Source organism: Phyllostomus discolor, chromosome 7 (genome assembly GCF_004126475.2).
Source record: "Phyllostomus discolor isolate MPI-MPIP mPhyDis1 chromosome 7, mPhyDis1.pri.v3, whole genome shotgun sequence".
Classification (NCBI taxonomy): domain Eukaryota; kingdom Metazoa; phylum Chordata; class Mammalia; order Chiroptera; family Phyllostomidae; genus Phyllostomus; species Phyllostomus discolor.
The window spans coordinates 35,341-56,400 of NC_040909.2; the positions used below are offsets into that span (position 1 = coordinate 35,341).

The following is a 21,060-nucleotide window of genomic DNA, read 5'->3' on the forward strand; positions in this document are numbered from 1 at the left end:
GCACAGAAGTCAACTCTCATCACACACCAGAGGACACACTCAGGGGAGAAGCCCTATGCTTGCAGGGAGTGTGGGAGACGCTTTGCACGAAAGTCATATCTCATCACACACCAGAGGACACACTCAGGGGAGAAACCCTATGTTTGCAGGAAGTGCGGGAGAGGCTTTACACAGCGGTCACACCTTACCACACACCAGAGGACACACTCCAGGAAGAAACCCTATGTTTGCAGGGAGTGTGGGCGAGGATTTACACACAAGTCAACTCTCATCACACATCAGAGGACACACTCAGGTGAGAAGCCCTATGTTTGCAGGGAGTGTGGGCGAGGCTTTACATGGAAGTCACAACTCATCATACACCACAGGACACACTCTGGAGAGAGGCCCTATGTTTGCAGGGAGTGTGGACAAGGATTTACACACAAGTCAACTCTCATCACACATCAGAGGACACACTCAGGTGAGAAGCCCTATGTTTGCAGGGAGTGTGGGCGAGGCTTTACAAGCAAGTCATGTCTCATCAAACACCAGAGGACACACTCAGGGGAGAAGCCCTATGTTTGCAGGGAGTGTGCACGAGGCTTTACAAGCAAGTCAACTCTCATCACACACCACAGGACACACTCAGGAGAGAAGCCCTATGCTTGCAGGGAGTGCGGGAGAGGCTTTGCACGGAAGTCATATCTCATCAGACACCAGAGGACACACTCAGGGGAGAAGCCCTATGTTTGCAGAGAGTGTGGGCGAGGCTTTACAACCAAGTCAGATCTCATCACACACCAGAGGATACACTCTGGGGAGAAGCCCTATGTTTGCAGGGAGTGCGGGCGAGGGTTTACAAGCAAGTCATGTCTCATCAGACACAAGAGGACACACTCAGGGGAGAAGCCCTATGTTTGCAGGGGATGTGGGAGAGGCTTTGCACAGAAATCATGTCTCATCACACACCAGAGGACACACTCAGGAGAGAAGCCTTATGTTTGCAGGGAATGTGGGAGGGGCTTTACACAGAAGTCATGTCTCATCATACACCAGAGGACACACACTGGGGAGAAGCCCTATGCTTGCAGGGAATGCGGAAGGGGGTTTGCACAGTGGTCAAACCTCATCACACACCAGAGGACACACTCAGGAGAGAAGCCCTATGTTTGCAGGGAGTGTGGGAGGGGCTTTACACAGAAGTCATGTCTCATCACACACCAGAGGACACACTCAGGGGAGAAGCCCTATGTTTGCAGGGAATGTGGAAGGGGGTTTGCACAGCAGTCAAATCTCATCACACATCAGAGGACACACTCTGGGGAGAAGTCCTATGTTTGCAGGTGGATTGAGTGAGTCATTAGCATTAAGTCACATATCAATAGCCATAGGAAGTCTGCAGCTCTTTACTCTCCCCAAGACTGCAATTAGTACAGAAATAACTGGTTAAACAAACCCTCCAGTTTCATGACAAGAGATGAGATGGACAAAGAGTTCCATAGTGATATGAAGATGTCAGCACCAATCTCCTTCATGGTTTTTTGACAAGTTTTGTCTCCATACAAATATGAAGCCCACATTCCTCATTCCCCCATCACTGAAAGCAGAGAGTTCCAGAAGACCCACAAAGAACTCATAGTCTCAGTGGCTGGGGTGGCCCAGTGGATTGATTGCTGGCCTGCAAACCAAAAGGTTGCCAGTTCGATTCCCAGAACTCATAGTCTCAACCACAGAAATTCAACTCCTGCAAATGCATAAGTCTTTAGTCAGTCCACTTTGGTTACTGCCCAGAGAGAGGGTATTTGAGACAGACTCACCAGGGAAGGGAATTCCCCGGACTCCTGGGAACTGGGGCCTTTTCTACTAATAGGCCCCCTACCCACCTCTCTTGGATTCTCTTGGCTCTTCTAGTTTCCTACAACCTCTGGAGCCTCAGGTGAATGGTAGGGAGGAATGTGTGCTGGTGCATGGATGTGAGCTTGACTTAGTCTGAGCACCTGGTCTTCCTCACTTGTTGCCCCTTCAGGGTCAGCATTTCCTGGTGCACAGCATACAGATCCCACATCAGTCCATAGTGGGTGTGACTCTCAGCTCTGTCTCCTCCAGCTGTGTGACCTAGGACAAGATTCTCAACTTCTCTCTGCCTGCTTCCTTGTCTGTACAATGGAAATGGGAACTCCAGCCTTTCCATTTGACATTCAATGTTGAGTGTGCACAGACAGAATCTGGCAAGAGGATCACTGAGATCACAAGTCCTGCTGAACAGCCTTCAGTGCCCTTGTCTTCCAGGTCTTTAGTGCTGGACAAAGGAAGATAAGGACAGAGTAGGGGTCTGTAGCCAAATTCAGAATTTCAGCAGACCCCACTGTTTTTCCCACATAGACTCAGCTGCCCTGAGAAGGAGGCCTGAGGTGGGAGATTAACGACCCTCCAGGTCACCACCCTCTCACTGAGCCTGGGCATCCTCAGAGCCCACCCCTTGCTGAGAACTGACACTGAGAACAGCACCTTCCTGCACTGGTGTGTTAGGTAGGATAGATGGTATGCCAAGGCAGGGAGGACAAGGAAGACATGTCTCATCCACTAATTCAGCAGTCCTGAGCCTGGTCCACTTCTATTGCCAGATGGTCCAGCATCACAAGACACATCAATGCTAACACATTGAAATTCTAGGTATCATTTCCACTATCTGGGAAAGAAAGGCTTTCAAACTTCATCCCAATGCCTAGAAAATGTGAGGGGATCCACAGCACTCAAGGATAAGGACCCATAAAAGAAATTTAGCTAATTGTTTGCCTCTGGCCACTATCTGTTTTATGAGAGAGTCCCTAGTGCTTACAGAAAGAGCTCATAGATATCTTTGTATGACTGCCTTAACTTTGTCTCCTGCCCTGTATCTGTTTTACAAGATAACCAAATGGTGTCTGAAGTCAGATAAGGATTTGGTCTAATGACCCAGCACACATACCTACATTTGAATACTCTCATCCCCCACGGAAGCTGGCACCACTTTTACCTGTCAATCAATATGTAAATTCTTTGCCCCCATCCCAAAAACTATATAAGTCCTCAGGACAAAGGGACCTGGTGCTCTTGCCACCCAAGCTCTTCCCTTTCACTCCCATCCCAGCAAGACCTGTCCTCTTTCATGAGGACGTATCACTAACAAACGCTGCTTGCACACTAATACACTTGCTGATCTGTAACCCTTTACTGCATTGGCAAGAAGAACAGTTTCTCCTGTGACAGGTGCACCCAGTCTGCATATGGCATTCATGAAGCCCCCAACACAGGAGCTTCTGTGATGCACTCTCCTTGTACCTGGGCCCCACAGGGCTTAATACACCACTGACACCATCTTGAAACTAGTATTTACTGTATCTTTAAACTTTTTTTGTGAGGTCAAGCCTGATGGGATAATGGACAAGCACAATGTTGGTCATTCCTGGCCACCCCCTCCCAGATCATGTCCACAATGGCCCAGGAGCACAAAATTCCCATGGACCCACTGGGTGGGAGTCCATCGAGACTCAGGGTGAGAACAGGGTAAACATGTGCATCTGCATAAGCACAGGGAAGGTTGCTAACAGCTCCCAGAGGTCACACTTTTCTTAGAACCCCAGCTGAATTCAATACACAGAGATGGTGAACAGTTAGTGAGAACCCCATCCTACCTGCTCCTGCATGGGGGAGACCTAAGCATGACCCACCCTGTTCCTGCTGGAGTGGGTCACCAAACAGGGACTCCCACCCCCATGACCTGGAATGATGACCTTTCTTTCCTCCCAGTGCCAGGCTTATGAAGAAGAGTGTCTACATAAACTATGTGGATTTCAATAATAAATATCCACTATTATTTCTTTCATGCTTTTTTAAAGGAAGGTGTATTTTTTGTTTTTTTTTTTTTCCCTTCCCTGTTTCTCCCCCCCCCCCCCCCCCCACCACAGCCCAGAGAGAACACCATAAACTCAATATTCCGTGGCTTTCAGCATGGGCCATGGGAGAGGGGCAGAGTCCTGGTGTAATGGTGGCAGAGGGGCAGGGCATTGAATACAGTGGGAAGGGAACCCACAGACTGCCACGTGATGCTCACCATCCTCAACACCAGGAAAGACCCTGGAGTTCTCCCAGAAGCCTTAGTGATTCAAGATGAGTAGAGAGGTCTTCCCTCTCCCTCCCCTTCAGCAGCAAACCACATTCCTAGTGTAGCTGCCAGCCTCCAATTACCCCCCAAATGCACATGCCCTTGTACAGTCCCTCCACATAACCGAGCTGATCTGTGTTATGAAAATGGTGTGCAGCTCTCAAAGCTAAGTCAGAAAGAGACTTTTGTTTCAGCCTTGCTTGCATAGTTCACAGAATCTTAGACCACCTTGTTGAGGGAGCTGGGTGTTTCCACACATACACCCCCCTTGTCCACCTGGCAGTGGCTGGCAACCACCATCCTTGTTTTGAAGTGGAGGCTCCAAGAAGTGACTGCAGCCTGACATCTGATGGATTCCAAGCCTCTTTCCTTACCCAGAAGCTGGTTGTTTAATGCAGAGGCTGATTCTTCTAGGTGGGTGCCTCAGGGACTCCTCATCTGCTCTCTGGGTGGCCCTGGATGGATGGGCCCAACCTGCCTCTGATCCCCAGGGCGGAGCACTGTGTGTGTGTGTCTGCAGAACATGCCCATGTGCAGACTGATGGTCCAAGGTAATGACCTCCAAGGTGACGAGTTAAGTTCTGCAGTGACAGCTGGACTCACACTCACTGACAGCAACAGCCACCCTCCCATCTCCAGCCTGACCATATCCAGCAGGGCCAGCACACATCCCGTGAACTGTGTTCACTGGTGGCTTGTGTGTCACTATGCTGAGCCAGTGTTGCCTGGGCCTGTGGTCCTCAGCCAGGTGGCTCATGAGAACCCCCTGGGCCTCACTGGGACACACCCACCGACTCTCTGTCCCAGGGTAGGGGCAGCCATCTCTGGCCTGGGCAGTGACTCAAATGGGGAGACAAGGGCAGCAGGCAGAGTCCATGACACAATCCAGATGTGGCTGGGGTCAGGAGAGGGGCTCTGGCTCCAACCACAAATTCCCATCACAGTGGCATCAGGGATAGGCACATGCATCCTTCCCTGTGGACAGTCCAGCCACCGTGACGCGTGAGAGCCTCCCTGTGGTTGGTGCTTGTGCAGACATCAGCCACACCTGCCAAGTTCTCAGATCTCTGCTCAGGGTCTTGGCTGACCAAGAAGAAACATTGGTTGTAGGTTACTGAGCAGTGTGTGCAGCATGTTTTACCTGTGTGGTCTGAAGTCTATGAGGCAGAAACACCTTCAGCCACGTGCCCAGAAATGTTAGTGAGATGCTTCAAGAGCACACTGCACTATGGCTCTGGCACATAGTCCAGGCCCAGAGGCCCAGCTGCCAGGCAGCCCAGCAGCAGCACCAGGCACACAGCTTCAGCTGTCTTTCTGCTCTGTCTTCCTGGGCCTGCGTTTTGTCCTCCTGGTAGCGAGGGGCCCCTGCACTTCCAGCGTCACTCTCGTCCAGTCCCAGAGACAGGGAGGGAAGGGGGTAGGAGTCAATTTCTTTTGAATAGGAGGCCACTACTGCTGGGCTTGTTACAGTTGGGAAGCCCTCCCCTCTCTGGAGGAAGCTGGGAGGGGTCATTTCAAACAAAAGTGCACTAGAGGAAAGCATCAGTTCAGGGTGACAATGGTTTCTCTCTGGCTGAGTTGCTAGGGAGTCGGTTTCTCCTGGAGCACAGGGTGCATCTTCATGTTGGGGCCTGTGACAGACAATCTTTCCTGCTAATTGACCCCAGGTGATGCTATGTGACAGCACCCGTACTGACCCCCAGCTCCACTTCAGTGAGGTTTCCCTTTATGCAGTTTCACAGTAATACAGTTATTTGGCTCATTTCAGGTCCATTGAAATCAAGGTTATATTTACATGCTGAAAACGAGGTAAGGACCAGAAACACTCCCCCACTTTTATCCCGTGAAAGCAGTAGCAGCTAAACTGACTCTGCTCTGTGAATCCCTGTCCTCAAACTTCATATCTTATTTTTATGCAAAATATTTGTAGGTTTTTCCAGCATTTCTAAATCTATTAGTTTTGTTTGGTTTTATCTCATCTTCCTATTACTGAAATGTGTTTACACCTGAGTTACTTAAACACACCTATTAATCAGTAACACCACTTCCTTGAGACATGACATTCTCCCAGTGTGTTTTCCATATACTTATTATTCTATTTGTTGTGTTTAAATACTTGAGCCGCCTGGGACTTATTTTGTGTGTGTGTGAATTGCGTGCTCAAAATTCACTGACTTAAGTTTCCACGGAATGCAATGCAGTCTTGACCGCGTCCTCACTGCTTGGGCAGCTCTGGCTGAAAGTGGTTTGAAAGGGGGGGTTGAGGGGGGGGCCCGGACGGGCCTTGATGTGAGTTGGGGATCCCGACCACAGTCCTGGAGGAACAAAGACACTTTGTCAGGCGGCAGGAGGGACCACGTCCACCCTGAAGGTCCGGCCCCGGCTCGGGACTCCCAGTTCCTGCGGGGTGGACCCTCACCAGCTGCGGGAAAACGAGCCACCAAGCTGCAGGCTGCGTGACTGGGGCTCAGGAGACCCAGGGAAGCCAATCCCCGCGGGGGTGGGGGAGGTCTTCTGCTGCCGGGTCCTGAACCCAGGGGGCTCTGCCCCTCTGACCCGCCCTTTCGGCTTCTTCTGACCGCCCATTGGCGGGCAGGTCCTGGGATCGCAGCTCTGATTGGCGGATTGTACCCACGTGACTATCCAGGGTGGAGCCTCCTCCCCAAGGCGGGAAGCCCGGGAACTCCGAGAGGACGCTCCGCTGAGGTGGGCGGCGCGGCAGGGGCCCCGGGAGGCGGACCGGTAAGCGGGGAGCCCTGCCCTGGGGAACCCTCAGCCCGAGACCTTCCGAGTCCAGCCCGAGGAGACCCCAGATGCCCTCCATCCCGAGGGGCCCGAACCCCTTCAGCACCGAGGGGCGCGTCCGCTAACCCGGAGGACCCCCCAGTCTCCTGACCCCCAACGCTCAGACCCCCAAACAGCCTGGAACCCCAGTTCCCCTCGGCTCGGGGCGCCCTTCCTGCAGCCCGCCCGCCCGGAAAGACCAAACCTCCCCAAACGCAGAGACCCCGAATGCCGTCGTCCTGGAAACCGACTCAGCTGGAGGGGACCCGGAAGCCCCTCGTGAGACGCCCCAACCCCCCTCAGCCGCGGCGGCCTGACCCCCCCCCCGGGACGCGGAGTGTCCTCCGCCCGGAAGACGCAGATCGAGTCCTGAGGGACCCCGGGCCTCTCAGCCCGAGGAGACGGCGGTCTGCCTGCCGGACACTGCGCCTGCGCCTCGCGCGGGCTTCTCCGGACCCCGGGGAGCCTGCGGGCCCTTCCCCGGGAGAAGCGCGTTTCCTGTCGCCGCCACAGCCAACCGCTCCCCACCCCCCACGGGCTCCTCAGACGCCCAAGCCCCGGGTCGCAGCCTGCGGAGGCCGCGCTGGGTCTGGCGGGGGGTGGGGGGGAGGACGCCCCCTCCGGCGGGTCTGCCCGGCCCCATCCAGCCCCTCCTCCCGCAAGACCCCGTATCCCGCTCTCTGGGCGCCAGGCGAACCCGGAGAAAGGCGCGGTACCGGGACGTGAAGAGGAACTCGGACGCGCTCACCAGCCCGGGTAGCGCAGGCGGCCGGGCCGGGCCCGAGGAACCTGGAGACCCGGCAGGCGCTGGGCTGGCTCCGACCCTGGCGGCCCCATGCGCCTGCAGCTCCCTCCCGCGTGGACACGGTGGGGGGAGTTTGTTCCTTCGTGTCAGAGCGGGGCTGGCGCTGACGGTGCGGGGCTCACGGCTGCGGGTCTCCCGTCCCATCGGAGCCAGCCCCACGGGCTTCCTGGGCTCGTCCCTCCTCCGCGCTCTCTGCTCTCTTGGGACACAGGTTTTGTCTCTTTCCAGGTCTCAGGGCCCCGCCACCGACTTTCCTGTGTCACCGCCGCAGGCGGGCCACCGAGCTCCGGGAGCAGGACCGTGAGGACTCGGATGAAGAACGGGCTCCGAGGCAGCAAGGTGAGCGGCGGGAGGAGCCAGCGCTGCCCTCCCGACTCGGACCTGGTTTGGGTCGGGCGGCATCTCAGGACGTAACCAGGGAACAGGTTTGCTGGTGCAGAAAACAAGCAAGATGCACAACAGTGTGTCGCACAGTGAGGGGCTGTTCCCGTCAACTTGCACGTGTGCAACATAATCATGTATGTTATAGACAACGTTAGTAAGCAGTAAATGTGTAAGAACATAAAGTGAGCGAGAAGTAACTAATTCAGAAGAGTCGTCATCGCAAGAGAGGGAGGCGGGTGTGGCCCGCATGGAGACGGGCAGGGAGCAGTGTTAACCCTGGTGATGAGGGGAGCTGGGGAGGGCCAGGGTGGAGGGGTTGGTCACCGTGGGGTTTCCTGATGTCGGTCGTGGTGCCATTTTGTCCAGTATCGTGAGTGTTCGGAGCGTGGGGTCGGTGCACTTTCACATGGGTCTGGGGTTGACACACAGCTGAAGTCAAGATGTGATCTTCAACTTGACTGGGATTACCTTTCTGAGGTCGACAGACTGTGGGTGCTGACCAGAGTATAATGATTAAGGAAGGGCGTGGGTGGCCAGTATGTGCTGGGGGGGGGGGGTTGGGGGGGGGGGGGGGGGGGGGGGGGGGGGGGGGGGGGGGGGGAGTGTGGGGGAGTGGGAGTACCAGAGAAAGGAGGTGAGGTGGTCCTGGTGTCCTCAGCCTGGACAAGAGACCGTTGAATGAAGAAAATGGCACATAGAAAGGGTTATGTTGAAGACATGGAGTTTCTGTGCAGTTACTTTTATTACATTAGATTGTCAGGAGAAGACAATTTATTTATTTATTTTTTAAGATTTATTTATTTATTTTTAGGGAGGGAAGGGGGGGAGAGAGATAGAGAGAGAAACATCAATGTGCAGTTGCTGGGGATTATGGCCTGCAACCCAGAATGTACCCTGCTGGGAATCGAACCAGGGACACTTTGGTTCCCAGCCCGCGGCTCAATCCACTTAGCTATGCTAGCCAGGGGACAATGTATTTTTAATAAATGTAATAGATGCCTTATGAACATAGGGTAAAATGTAGATGACACTTTGTCGTGTTTTTTAATCATTCTAATGAAATTAGTGGGTGGCCCCAATAGAAGCCTAGGCCTTAATGAACCTCGGAAACATTTTTCCAGCCATCCTGGGATTGTTCTTGGACTACTCTCATTCAGAATTCTGTGTCCCCAATAAGAATCTCCAGCTTTTGGAAACATTAACCAATCAAAACACTGATTTCTCATCACCTTTCAGTGAAACCTTCTTGGGTGGCCTTCAGAAGGAACAGAGTAAACACCACAAGGTGAGTATTTCCCAAATCCTGTTGACAACAAAATTTTCCTCGTGGATAGAATGCAGGTAAGAGTAGGAAAATGCAGAAAGTATCCTAGGAACTACCGTCTTCCTTTCCTGGTCTCTTCAACACACTGTCCGACATTATCATCCTTTTCTAAAGATTTTATTTATCGATTTGTTTAGAGAGAGGGGAAAAGGGTGAGAAAGTGAAGGAGAGAAATATGTGCGAGAGAAACATGAATACCTTGCCTCTCACACTCCCCCAAGTGGGGGACCTGGTCCACACCCCAGGCATGTGCCCTGACTGGGTATGGAACTGGTGACCTTTCAGTCTTCGGGCCAGCATGCAGTCCACTGAGCCACACCAGCCAGGGCTCATCATCTTCTTAATAGTTACCAACTACAGCAACAGTAGTAACTACCAGTTGTTTCATTCTCACAATGTTTCAGACTCTAAGAATTCTATGTGAATAAACTGACTTAAACATTGCAACAATCTGATGAGGTATGTACTATAACTGTCACCATTTATGATGAGGGAAGTGAGCTTTCAGAGATGTAGAAATGTTTGACTATATGTCTTACATCACAGTATCAGTGGTAGTGCAATCCATTCCCATAGTTGCTTCTCTAAACCACTTACAAACTCATTAAAACTTTCATAGTTTACTCTCGCTACCATGACTCAGCTGGGTGTCATCCTGCAAAGCAAAAGATCTCGGGTTTGATTCCTGGTCAGGGCGCATGCCTGGGTGTGGGCCAGGTTCCCGTTTGGGGTGCGTGTGAGAGGCAAGTGACTAATGTTTCTCACATCAATGTTTCTCTCCCTTTTTCCCTCTCTTCCCATCTCTCAAGAAAATAAACAAAATCTTTTTTTAAACATTTTTTATCTTAAAAAACTTTTTTTAAGATTTTATTTATTTTTAGAGAGGGAAGGGAGGGAGAGAGAGAGAGAGAGAGAAACATCAATGTGCGGTTGCTGGGGTCCATGGCCTGCAACCCAGGAATGTGCCCTGGCTGGGAATCGAACCTGTGATGCTTTGGTTCGCAGCCCGTGCTCAATCCACTGAGCTGCACCAGCCAGGGAACAAAATCTTTTTTAAAAATTAGAAAAATAAACTTTCATAGTTTTCTAAAGTTTACATTGTCTTATCCATATGTCATTACATCATTCATCTGACTGATGTTTCAACCAAAGTTCTTCTCTGCTATTGGACATGAGAGATGCATTAAGACCCTCTGACTAAGGAAGGCATACAATGTGCAGGCAGTTCGTACAGTGGATGGTCCCAGATGAAGAAGAATGTAAAATGTCCAGGATCACAGCCTCCCACTCTAATCAAAGAGCATCTCCCACCCCTGAAGAGCTTCAGGTTTGATGATTGAGAAACAATAAATAATAAAATGACTTAAGGGCTTCCTATAGGTTATACACTCTTCTAAAGAAACTCATCCATCTGGAACTGATTTCAAATGCCATTTCCTATAAGGTGAAGTAACACCTTTCTCTTGAGTCCCAATGAGGCCACTCTCATCCTGTTTAGAATCATTTGTTCACCCCCCCCACCTCTGCATTATGAGCTCTTGAGAGACTGGTCCATGCCTGAGTGTTCTCAGAGGTCACAGGCCCAGATCAGGGCCCCTGAGGGGCCACAAATATTTGCTGAATGAATGATTTCACAATTACGAATTAAGCTAGAAGATGATCAATGAACGCTGAGGGTAATTTCTGTGAGATTTGAAATATGGAGAGAGTTGAGGGGTAAATTGATATCAGGACTGTAATCTCACATTCATACTGTTACACAATTCACAGAACACTGGTCAGCATTATTAATGGTATGTTCACTCTAACATTGAAAATTAGCATGTAATAGATTGTGAAACTGAAGACAGCCAGCTACTGATACAGCCTTATTGAAACAGAATTTTTGGGAACCAACTAAATAAAAATATTCTTTCTAAGGTATTGCAAATTTTATCACCATTTTATTTATTGTTCAGGTATGTTTCTGCCATCTATGTCTTTAGTCTCTTCCCAATATCTTCACTCTCAATATTATAGACACAGTTGAAAAAGCCATAAGGCATGAGTTCTAATCTTGGATTCATTATGCACAATGGCCCTATCCCCTCTACTATTCATACTCCCTAGGTATTTCCAAGGTTGAAGTTTTAAAGACATGCATGTAAAAATGTATCATAAGCCTTAAAAAATTAAATACACATTATCTTTTAATGTGTGACTCTTATATTGAAGGCAACATCCAGGATGCCATTAAGCAATGAATGTAGTTTGAAAGAATTGTCAGAAACAGCAAATTTGATGACTTCAGGTGACTCAGAGCATGCCCAGAAACCAGTGTCCTCTCCTGGAAAAGCATGTGCCTTTGGAAAGCACACTAGTCAAAAATCGGGTAAGAAAAATAATTTGGAGACGTAAGTTCCTCTGAGTCCTATAGAAGGGCTGATAAGTATGACCTAGGTATGTGGGGCAGACTTTGAATAGGCCTGGATTTAAGCTGGGCTAAACTGAGACTGAAGTTAGCACTGGAGCTTTGGGCAAATCCTATAAATTCTCTGACCTCCTGAATGCTGATGTGTAAGGAGAAGATAAGGAAACATCACTCACATATTGTTTGAAACCATTAAATGAAATTTAAAACAATCGACACATGCAAGTTTTCCAATAAATTGATCTGTGATAAAAGCAACCACATTTTATTGGTGTTGAGTGCCCAGGCCTTTACTCAATGCCTAACACATAAAGTGCACTCAATAAATATGTTATGAATGATTAAATATTGGCAAGTTAAACCTGGTAATGGGAAGATCTAGAAACTAACATTGAATCAGTCATCTCTGCTTAGTGTGGAGTCTTAGTCTTCTGGACAATAGTTAATGGAGTAAAATACCAGAGTATGCAAAAGAACAGGTAATAATTTGATGGGAGATCGTGTTATCTGACAAAATGGAACTAACACTGCCACACACCACCAACCTTGCTCACCTGTCCTTCTCCAACTCAGAACTCAGGAGAAAGGAGATGGACGTGAAGATGTGCAGCCTACGAGAAAGAAAGGGCCATGTGCACCAAGAGGTCAGCGAGCCCCAGGATGATGACTACCTTTGTAAGTGACCCTCACTAAGAAGTATGTTATGAAACAATAAGTTCATCTAGTCCTTGGGTCCCCAAATCATGCCCTTCCTCTAGTGACCTGGAGTACAGGATTGAGTCTCAATGATGTTAGTGCCAGACCCCCTCTGAAGCTCTTTGTGTCCAGGTACAAGCACTATACCTTCCCTAATCTCTGTTGCTCTTACCTCCAGATTGTGAGAAGTGTCAGAACTTCTTCATCAACAGCTGTGCTGTGCATGGACCCCCTACATTTGTAAAGGACACTGCAGTGGACAAGGGGCATCCCCACCGCTCAGCCCTCACTCTGCCCCCTGGGTTGAGAATTGGGCCATCGGGCATCCCTGAGGCTGGGCTTGGAGTGTGGAATGAGGCAGCTGACTTGCCTGCGGGTCTGCACTTTGGCCCTTATGAAGGACACATCACAGAAGATGAAGCAGCAGCCAAGAGCAGATACTCCTGGCTGGTGAGAACTATTTACCTCTTCCACTGTCCTCTGGCTTCCCACATTCCTTCTGAGGCTTGGAGGGACCTCACCTCCTACATGCTAGACATGGAGGGGACAATATGTTTAGCTCTGTGTACTGACTGGACTCTGCATGAACACAGAGCTCCTGTTTAAGGATCAGATGGTAAGCGGGAGCAAAGTGGTGCAGACACAAAGGACTGGCTCCTCCCTTGTGGGGCTCCTGCTCTGATTGGACAGGTAGACTTGGGTGTGTAGATGATAAGTAGAAAAATATCATGTGGTCACAGGTGGCAGTTGAATCCCCATGCAGGCTGGAAGAGCTTTGATGACAGTAGAGTAAAAGAATTCTGACTATTACCTCCCCACACAAACAATAACTCACCACGAAACTATTACCTCCCCACCAAAAAAAAAATAGAAGTTAATTCTTTAACTTCTTTTCTGAAACTCAGATCACCAAAGGGAGAAACTGCTATGAGTATGTGGATGGAAAGGACAGATCCTGGGCCAACTGGATGAGGTGAGGTCAGTAGGTCTCTGGGTTGGTGCCAGAGGGGACTCTCATCCCCACAAGCCCATATATCTTTCCCTCTCATCATGCCTCCCTCAGTGGTCTCCCTTAATCCTTTTTCCCTCTTTTTTCCATAAAGTGTTCTTTCATTTCAGGGAACATTTAGGGAAAAAGTATTGCATATGTCCTCAAAATATAAAGCCCTCTACTAGACACAACTTGGGCACCAGAAAAGACCTTGAGGAGCCTAGATTTACCAGGGACAGTGGATTACACTTTAATTTATCAAATCAGCATTAATTAAGCACTTACTATATTCCAGTTTAGATGAAGGAATACATTACTTAAATAGATCACATAACCCATGTCCTTATGGAGGACTTCTCACAGACAGACATAAAACAATTGCTTTTACAAGCATTTGACTATCATTTCCAAGAAGTGCACAGTGTCAAGGTAGCACAAACCAAGGATGGCTTAAACCTGTACAGGCAGCAAATCATCCCAGCCTCACTTCAAACTATACCTGGGCTCTGAGTCCTGCAGAGGAATGGTCATGGGCCCCTTTCCTGAGAGGGGCTCTTTTTATCAGGGATAACAGAATAAGAATCAACTACTATTGTTCTGTTTTATTTTAACTAGGACAAAAAGACCTCCAATTTTCTATGGTCACCTTGGGCAGCCAAGTGAATGGTACCCTCAATAAAGGGGGTTGTCCAACCCCCCTACATTGTGCTATCTTGACACTGTGCACTTCTGTGCCCTACATTTATTGAGGGGGGTTGGACAAAGGCCTCTCAGAGAACACATGTGGGATGAGTGCTGAATAATTAGTGAGCTAAGTTAGAATAAGAGCTCTAGATCAGGCACCACCTTCTGTGGTGTGAGACAACTTGATTTAGAGTTTGGAGAAGCCAGGGATCAATGGATATTATGACCAATCAGGGTGAAGGTTAAGTCTAGAACTGGGTCTTAGAAAGTGCTATTAGGCAGCATTCACACTGTAAGCAGAACTTGGAGGTAGGAATTCACATGACATGCTGACAGACACTCAGACACTGAATAAAAGGCTCCCTTGGAGCATTACAGGCAGTGGGCAACATCAGAGCCTGAGGACCTTAAAATCAGTGAGGAGGTAGACATGGATGTAACAGGTAGTGGGAACTCATCACTGTGGTTTTCTTTCCCTTCCTCTGCCTTAATCCCAGGTTTGTGAACTGTGCCCGGGATGATGAAGAGCAGAACCTGGTGGCCTTTCAATACCATGGGCAGATTTTCTACCGAACCCGCCGGGTCATCACACCGGGCTGTGAGCTGCTGGTCTGGTTTGGGGATGAGTATGGCCAGGAGCTGGGCAGCAAGTGGGGCAGCAAATGGAAGAGACAGCTCACGTCTGGAAGAGGTGGGTACCACTGTTCTTCAAAACAGAAAGAAAAGAGAATTCTCCATACGGATATTCATGATCCAACTCTTAACTAGAGTAAAATCCACTCTAAAGTCAGTAAAGTTTCGAGTCAGATGCTTCAGAAATTCACAATTCATTCATATGCCTTTGGCTCTTAGGCAAAATTTTTATATTTTTTTATTTTAAAAATATTTCATACATAAAATATACAACTACATATAGTGTTGAAAGGCTAAGAGGCAAAAAAAAGCAAAAACCAGTTTTCTAGCACTAATCAGCTCTCACCAAGGCAGTTTCTCTGACACTTTAATAGCTGTTTCTTAACTTTCCTCCATACTTCTAAATAAAACATTCCTTATAGGCATTCATTATTTTTTAAAGATTTTGCCCTGCCTGGTGTGGCTCAGTGGATTGAGTGCCGGCCTATGAACCAAAGGGTAGCCAGTTTGATTCCCACTTGCGGCACATGTCTGGGTTTCGGACCAGGTCTCCAGTAAGGGGAAGGTGACAGGCAACCACAGATGGATGTTTCTCTCCCTCATCCTCCCTCCCTTCCCCCTTTTCTCAAAATAAATCTTTTTTTAAAAGATTTTATTTATTTTATAGAGAGTAGAAAGCAGGGAGAAAAAAGAATCAATGTACAAAGGACACATTAATCAGTTGTCTCTGGCACACCCCCAACTGGCCCACAACTCTGTCATGTGCCCTGACAGGGAATTGAATTTGTAACCTTTCAGTTTTTAGACAATACCCAACCTACGGAGCCACACCATTCAGGCAGGGCACATTCGTTCACCATTTCAGTGAATTGTCAGGTGAGATCCTACTCTGTGGCACACAGGGTGCTGGGACATGGCAGTACAGATTAACATGAGGATGAGAATCACTGCTCTTGAGGAGCTGACGGGTAAAGGAGGGAAACGCAGGCGCACGTGCTTGCATGTGCCTAACACCACACAGAGGTTAGTGCTTTGGAGAAAACTAATTCAGGACAAGTGCCTAGGGATCAGTGTGAGGGGAGGTACAGTGTGGCAGGTGGTCCAGGAAGGGCTCCTCAGGAGATAACATTTACGGAAATACCTGGGGGCAGAGGATCCCAGGCAGAGGGAGCAGCTAGTGCAGAGAAGAGAAGAAGTGGGGCATTGAACTGGCTGAGGGTCACTCAGGTCTCATCTCAGCATTGAACATAAGAATGGAAATCAGATAGATGCTCAGCAGCCTGGAAATGCAGTGCTGATGACCTGAGTTGAGACACTGGGGACTTTCATGAGTGAAAGTGTGTTCTCTGTTCTGATTATGCTTTGTTAATTTTTACAAAATAAACTCCAGTGGGGAATCCCCTCAGAAATTACTTCATCTGTAAATGAGAAAGCATGGTGGATTGGCCAGAGAGGAGCAAGAGTCACGTGTATAAGAAGTGTGGTTGGAGAAATATTTTGAAAAAGGACTTCTCATTGTTTTTGAAATGGGCTAACACTGAATGAAATGAAACATAAATATTTGGTATTAGGTTTGAGGAAGGATATTTCTAAGGTTTTATTTATTTTTAGAGGGGAAGAGGGAGAAAGAGAAGGAAACATCCATGTGTGGTTGCCTCTCACATGCCCCCTATTAGTGACCTGGCCCACACCCAGGGACATGCCCTGACTGGGAACTGAACTTGAGACTTCTTGCTTAGCAGGCTGGTACTCAATCCACTGAGCCACACAAGCAAGAGCAGAAAGAACATTTTATTTTACTGTTTTGGAAAGTAGAGAAGCAGTTCCTAGTTGGAGCCTGTGGCTTTCCTCTTTTACATGACTTAGACAATACCTATGAAAGGGAAAGGTCAACACAGTTTCCATCTATACAGGGAGTAAAATGGCCTTTGATGCTTCTTGAGAATCCCTAGTCTGGGCAATATTAGAAGAGACCCTTGATGTGGGCTTTCTGGATTTCTGAAGAAGATACACTGCATAAAAAGGAAAATAGACAGCAAGTGGCAGTTTGTGGGAGACAGAGCTTGCATTGTCACCACAGTAAGAATGAATCATGAGGCAGGTCTTACCAGGAGACTAATCATAGAGCCCAGGCATTCTCATCAACATCTGCCCTGACCAAACGTTTCTCTTTCAGCAGAACCAAACACAGAGATCCACCCATGTCCCTCCTGCTCTCTGGCCTTCTCCAGTCAGAAATTCCTCAGCCAACATGTGAAACTCAGTCATCCCCCTCAGATTCTCCCAGGAACATCTGCAAGAAAACACCCCCAAGCAGAGGAGCCCTGTCCAGAGGATCAGAATCAGCAGCAGCAACATAGTAGTACACACAGCTGGAATGATAAAGCTGAAGGTCAGGAAGTCAAAGAAAGGTCCAAACCTTTGCTTAAAAGGATCAGTCTGAGCAGATTCTCAACACCCTTTTTCCAAACTTCCAAAGAACAAATGAACTCCAGCGAGCATAAGAGAATGATGGAGGAAGAGCCATGCAGAGGCCAGAAAGAGAGTCCTGAGGACACAGGCAAGTTATTTGTGAAAGCTGGAATGTCAAAAATTGTAACAATCCAGCACGGAGGGTGTTGGCAAGGCTTCAGTGATGGGTCACATCTCATCACACACCAGAAGACACACTCAGGGGAGAAGCCCTTTGTTTGCAGGGAGTGTGGGCGAGGCTTTACACGGAAGTCACATCTCATCAGACACCAGAGGACACACTCTGGGGAGAAGCCCTATGTTTGCAGGGAGTGTGGGCGAGGCTTTACACAGAAGTCACATCTCATCACACACCAGAGGACACACTCTGGGGAGAAGCCCTATGTTTGCAGGGAGTGCGGGAGAGGCTTTACACAGCTGTCACTTCTCATCACACACCAGAGGACACACTCTGGGGAGAAGCCCTTTGTTTGCAGGGAGTGTGGGCGAGGTTTTACCTGGAAGTCAGTTCTCATCACACACCAGAGGACACACTCAGGGGAGAAACCCTATGTTTGCAGGGAGTGTGGGCAAGGCTTTATCTGTAAGTCAGTTCTCACCACACACCAGAGGACACACTCAGGGGAGAAGCCGTATGTTTGCAGGGAGTGTGGGCGAGGCTTTATCTGGAAGTCAGTTCTCATCACACACCAGAGGACACACTCTGGGGAGAAGCCCTATGTTTGCAGGGAGTGTGGGCGAGGCTTTACCTGGAAGTCAGTTCTCATCACACACCAGAGGACACACTCAGGGGAGAAGCCCTATGTTTGTAGGGAGTGCGGGCGAGGTTTTACCTTTAAGACGGTTCTCATCACACACCAGAGGACACACTCTGGGGAGAAGCCCTATGTTTGCAGGGAGTGCGGGCGAGGCTTTACATACAAGTCAGATCTCAACAGACACCAGAGGACACACACTGGGGAGAAGCCCTTTGTTTGCAGCGAGTGCGGGCGAGGCTTTCCATGGAAGACATATCTCATCAAACACCAGAGGACACACTCCGGGGAGAAGCCCTATGTTTGCAGGGAGTGCAGGCGAGGCTTTACACGGAAGTCAGATCTCATCGCACACCAGAGGACACACTCAGGGGAGAAACCCTATGTTTGCACGGAGTGCAGGCGAGGCTTTACACGGAAGTCAGATCTCATCACACACCAGAGGACACACTCAGGGGAGAAGCCCTATGTTTGCAGGGAGTGTGGGCGAGGCTTTCCATGGAAGACATACCTCATCAAACACCAGAGGACACACACTGGGGAGAAGCCCTATGTTTGCAGGGACTGTGGGCGAGGCTTTACAATCAAGTCATGTCTCATCACACACCAGAGGACACACTCTGGGGAGAAACCCTATGTTTGCAGGAGTGTGGGCGAAGCTTTACACAGAAGTCACATCTCATCAGACACCAGAGACACACTCTGGGGAGAAGCCATATGTTTGCATGGAGTGCCGGCGTGGCTTTACAGACCAGACAGGTCTCATCAGACACCAGAGGACACACTCTGGAGAGAAGCCCTATGTTTGCAAGGAGTGCGGGCGAGGTTTTACACAGAAGTCAATTCTCATCACACACCAGAGGACACACTCCGGGGAGAAGCCCTTGTTTGCAGGGAGTGCGGGCGAGGCTTTACACAGAAGTCACATCTCATCATACACCATAGGACACACTCAGGGGAGAAGCACTATTTGCAGGGAGTGCAGGCGAGGCTTTACACAGAAGTCACATCTCATCACACAGAGGACACACTCGGGAGAAGCCCTATGTTTGCATGAGTGTGGGCAAGGCTTTATCTGTAAGTCAGTTCTCACACACCAGAGGACACACTCTGGGGAGAAGCCCTATGTTTGCAGGGAGTGTCAGCGAGGCTTTACATGGAAGTCACATTTCATCAAACACCAGAGGACACACTCAGGGGAGAAGCCGTATGTCTGCAGAGAGTGTAGGCGAGGCTTTACAGACAAGTCAGATCTCGTCAAACACCAGAGGACACACTCAGGGGAGAAGCCCTATGTTTGCAGGGAGTGTGGGCGAGCCTTTACATGGAAGTCAAGTCTCATCAGACACCAGAGGGCACACTCAGGGGAGAAGCCCTATGTTTGCAGGGAGTGTGGGCAAGGCTTTACAGACAAGTCAGTTCTCATCAGACATCAGAGTACACACTAGGGGAGAAGCCCTATGTTTGCAGGGAGTGTGGGTGAGGCTTTACACAGAAGTCATACCTCATCACACACCAGCGGGGACACTCTGGGGAGAAGCCCTGTTTGCAGGTGAAGTGAATGAATCATTACCATTAAATCACATGTCAATAGCCCTCAGATGTCTATGGAACCTTACTTTCCCCAAGATTGTAAGTACAGAAGTAACTGGTTAAACAAACCCTCCAGTTTCATGACAAGAGATGAGATGGACAAATAGTTCCATGATTAATATGGGGATATCAGCACCAATGTCTTTCATGGTTTTTTGATGGCCTTTTCTGGAGTTTTGTCTCCATACAAAAATGAAGCCCACATCCCTCTCTCAGCCACAGAAATTCAACCCCTACAAATGGGTGAGTCTGAAGCCAGTCTACTTTGGTAACTGCCCAGAGACAGGGATTTGAGACAGACTCACCAGAGAAGGGAATTCCCCTGGACTCCTGGGAAGTGGGGCCTTTTACTCTTAATAGGCTCCCTACCCTCCTCCCTTGGCTTCTTTTGGATCTTCTAGTTTCCTACAACCTCCGAAGCCTCAGAGGTGAACAGCAGGGGGGGACGTATGCTAGTACACGGGAGTGAGCCTGTCTCAATCTGAGCACCTGGTCTTTCTCACTCTCCTTGCTGCCCCTTCAGAGTCAGCATTTCCTGGTGCACAGCATGCACTGGTGTGTGAGGATAGATGGTAAGCCAAGGCAGGGAGGACAAGGAAGACAGGTCTCACCCACTAACTCAGCAGTCCTGAGCCTGGTCCAATTCTATTGCCTAGATGGTGCAGCATCACAAGAAACTCCATGCTAACACATGGAAGTTCTAGGTATCATTTCCACCATCTGGGAAAGAAAGGCTTTCAAACTATTCATCTCAAGGCCTAGAAGATGGGAGGGGGTCCACAGCACTCAAGGAAGGACCCATAAAACAAAATTGGCTAACTGCCCCTGTCCACTATCTGTTTTATGAAGGGTCCCTAGTGTTTAGGGCCCAGAAAGAGCCCATAGATAACTTTGGGTAACTGTTTTAACTTTAACTGTCTCCTGTCTCATATGTATTTGACAAGATGACCAAATGGGGTCTGAAGCCAGATAAGGATTTGGGCTACTGACGCCCACACATACCTACGTTTGAGTAGTCTCATCCCCCATAGAAGCTGGCACCACTTTTACCTGTCAATCAATATGTAAGTTCTTTGCCCCCATCGCACCAACTATATAAGTTCTCAGGACAAAGGATCTGGTGCTCTTGTCACCCAACTTCTTGCCTTTCACTCCCATCTCAGCAAGACCTGTCCTCTTCCATGAGAACGTATCACTAACAAACCCTGTTTGCACACTAATACACTTGCTGATCTGTAATCCTTTACTGCATTGGCAAGAAGAACCAAGTTTCTCCTGTGACAGGTGCACCCAGTCTGCATATGGCATTCATGAAGCCTGCAACACAGGAGCTTCCGTAATGCACTCTCCTTGTTCCTGGGTCCCACAGGGCTTAATACACCACTGATACCATCTTGAAATTA

The 21,060-nt window shown here is 49.1% G+C and overlaps 1 protein-coding gene and 1 pseudogene across 1 annotated transcript in view; both read left to right on the top strand.

Annotated features, from left to right (window-relative positions):
• Positions 1 to 20,330, top strand: part of LOC114501796 (histone-lysine N-methyltransferase PRDM9-like) — a 30,363-nt gene extending 10,033 nt beyond the window's left edge. The window contains exons 11-12 of the mRNA XM_036030239.1: positions 2,138 to 2,511; positions 20,222 to 20,330. Coding sequence (XP_035886132.1) covers positions 2,138 to 2,190 — 53 coding nt within the window. The 3' untranslated portion in view covers positions 2,191 to 2,511; positions 20,222 to 20,330. The remainder of the gene's footprint in view (positions 1 to 2,137; positions 2,512 to 20,221) is intronic.
• LOC114501797 lies at positions 1,342 to 15,110 on the top strand (annotated as a pseudogene).
• Positions 20,331 to 21,060: the final 730 nt, after the last annotated feature.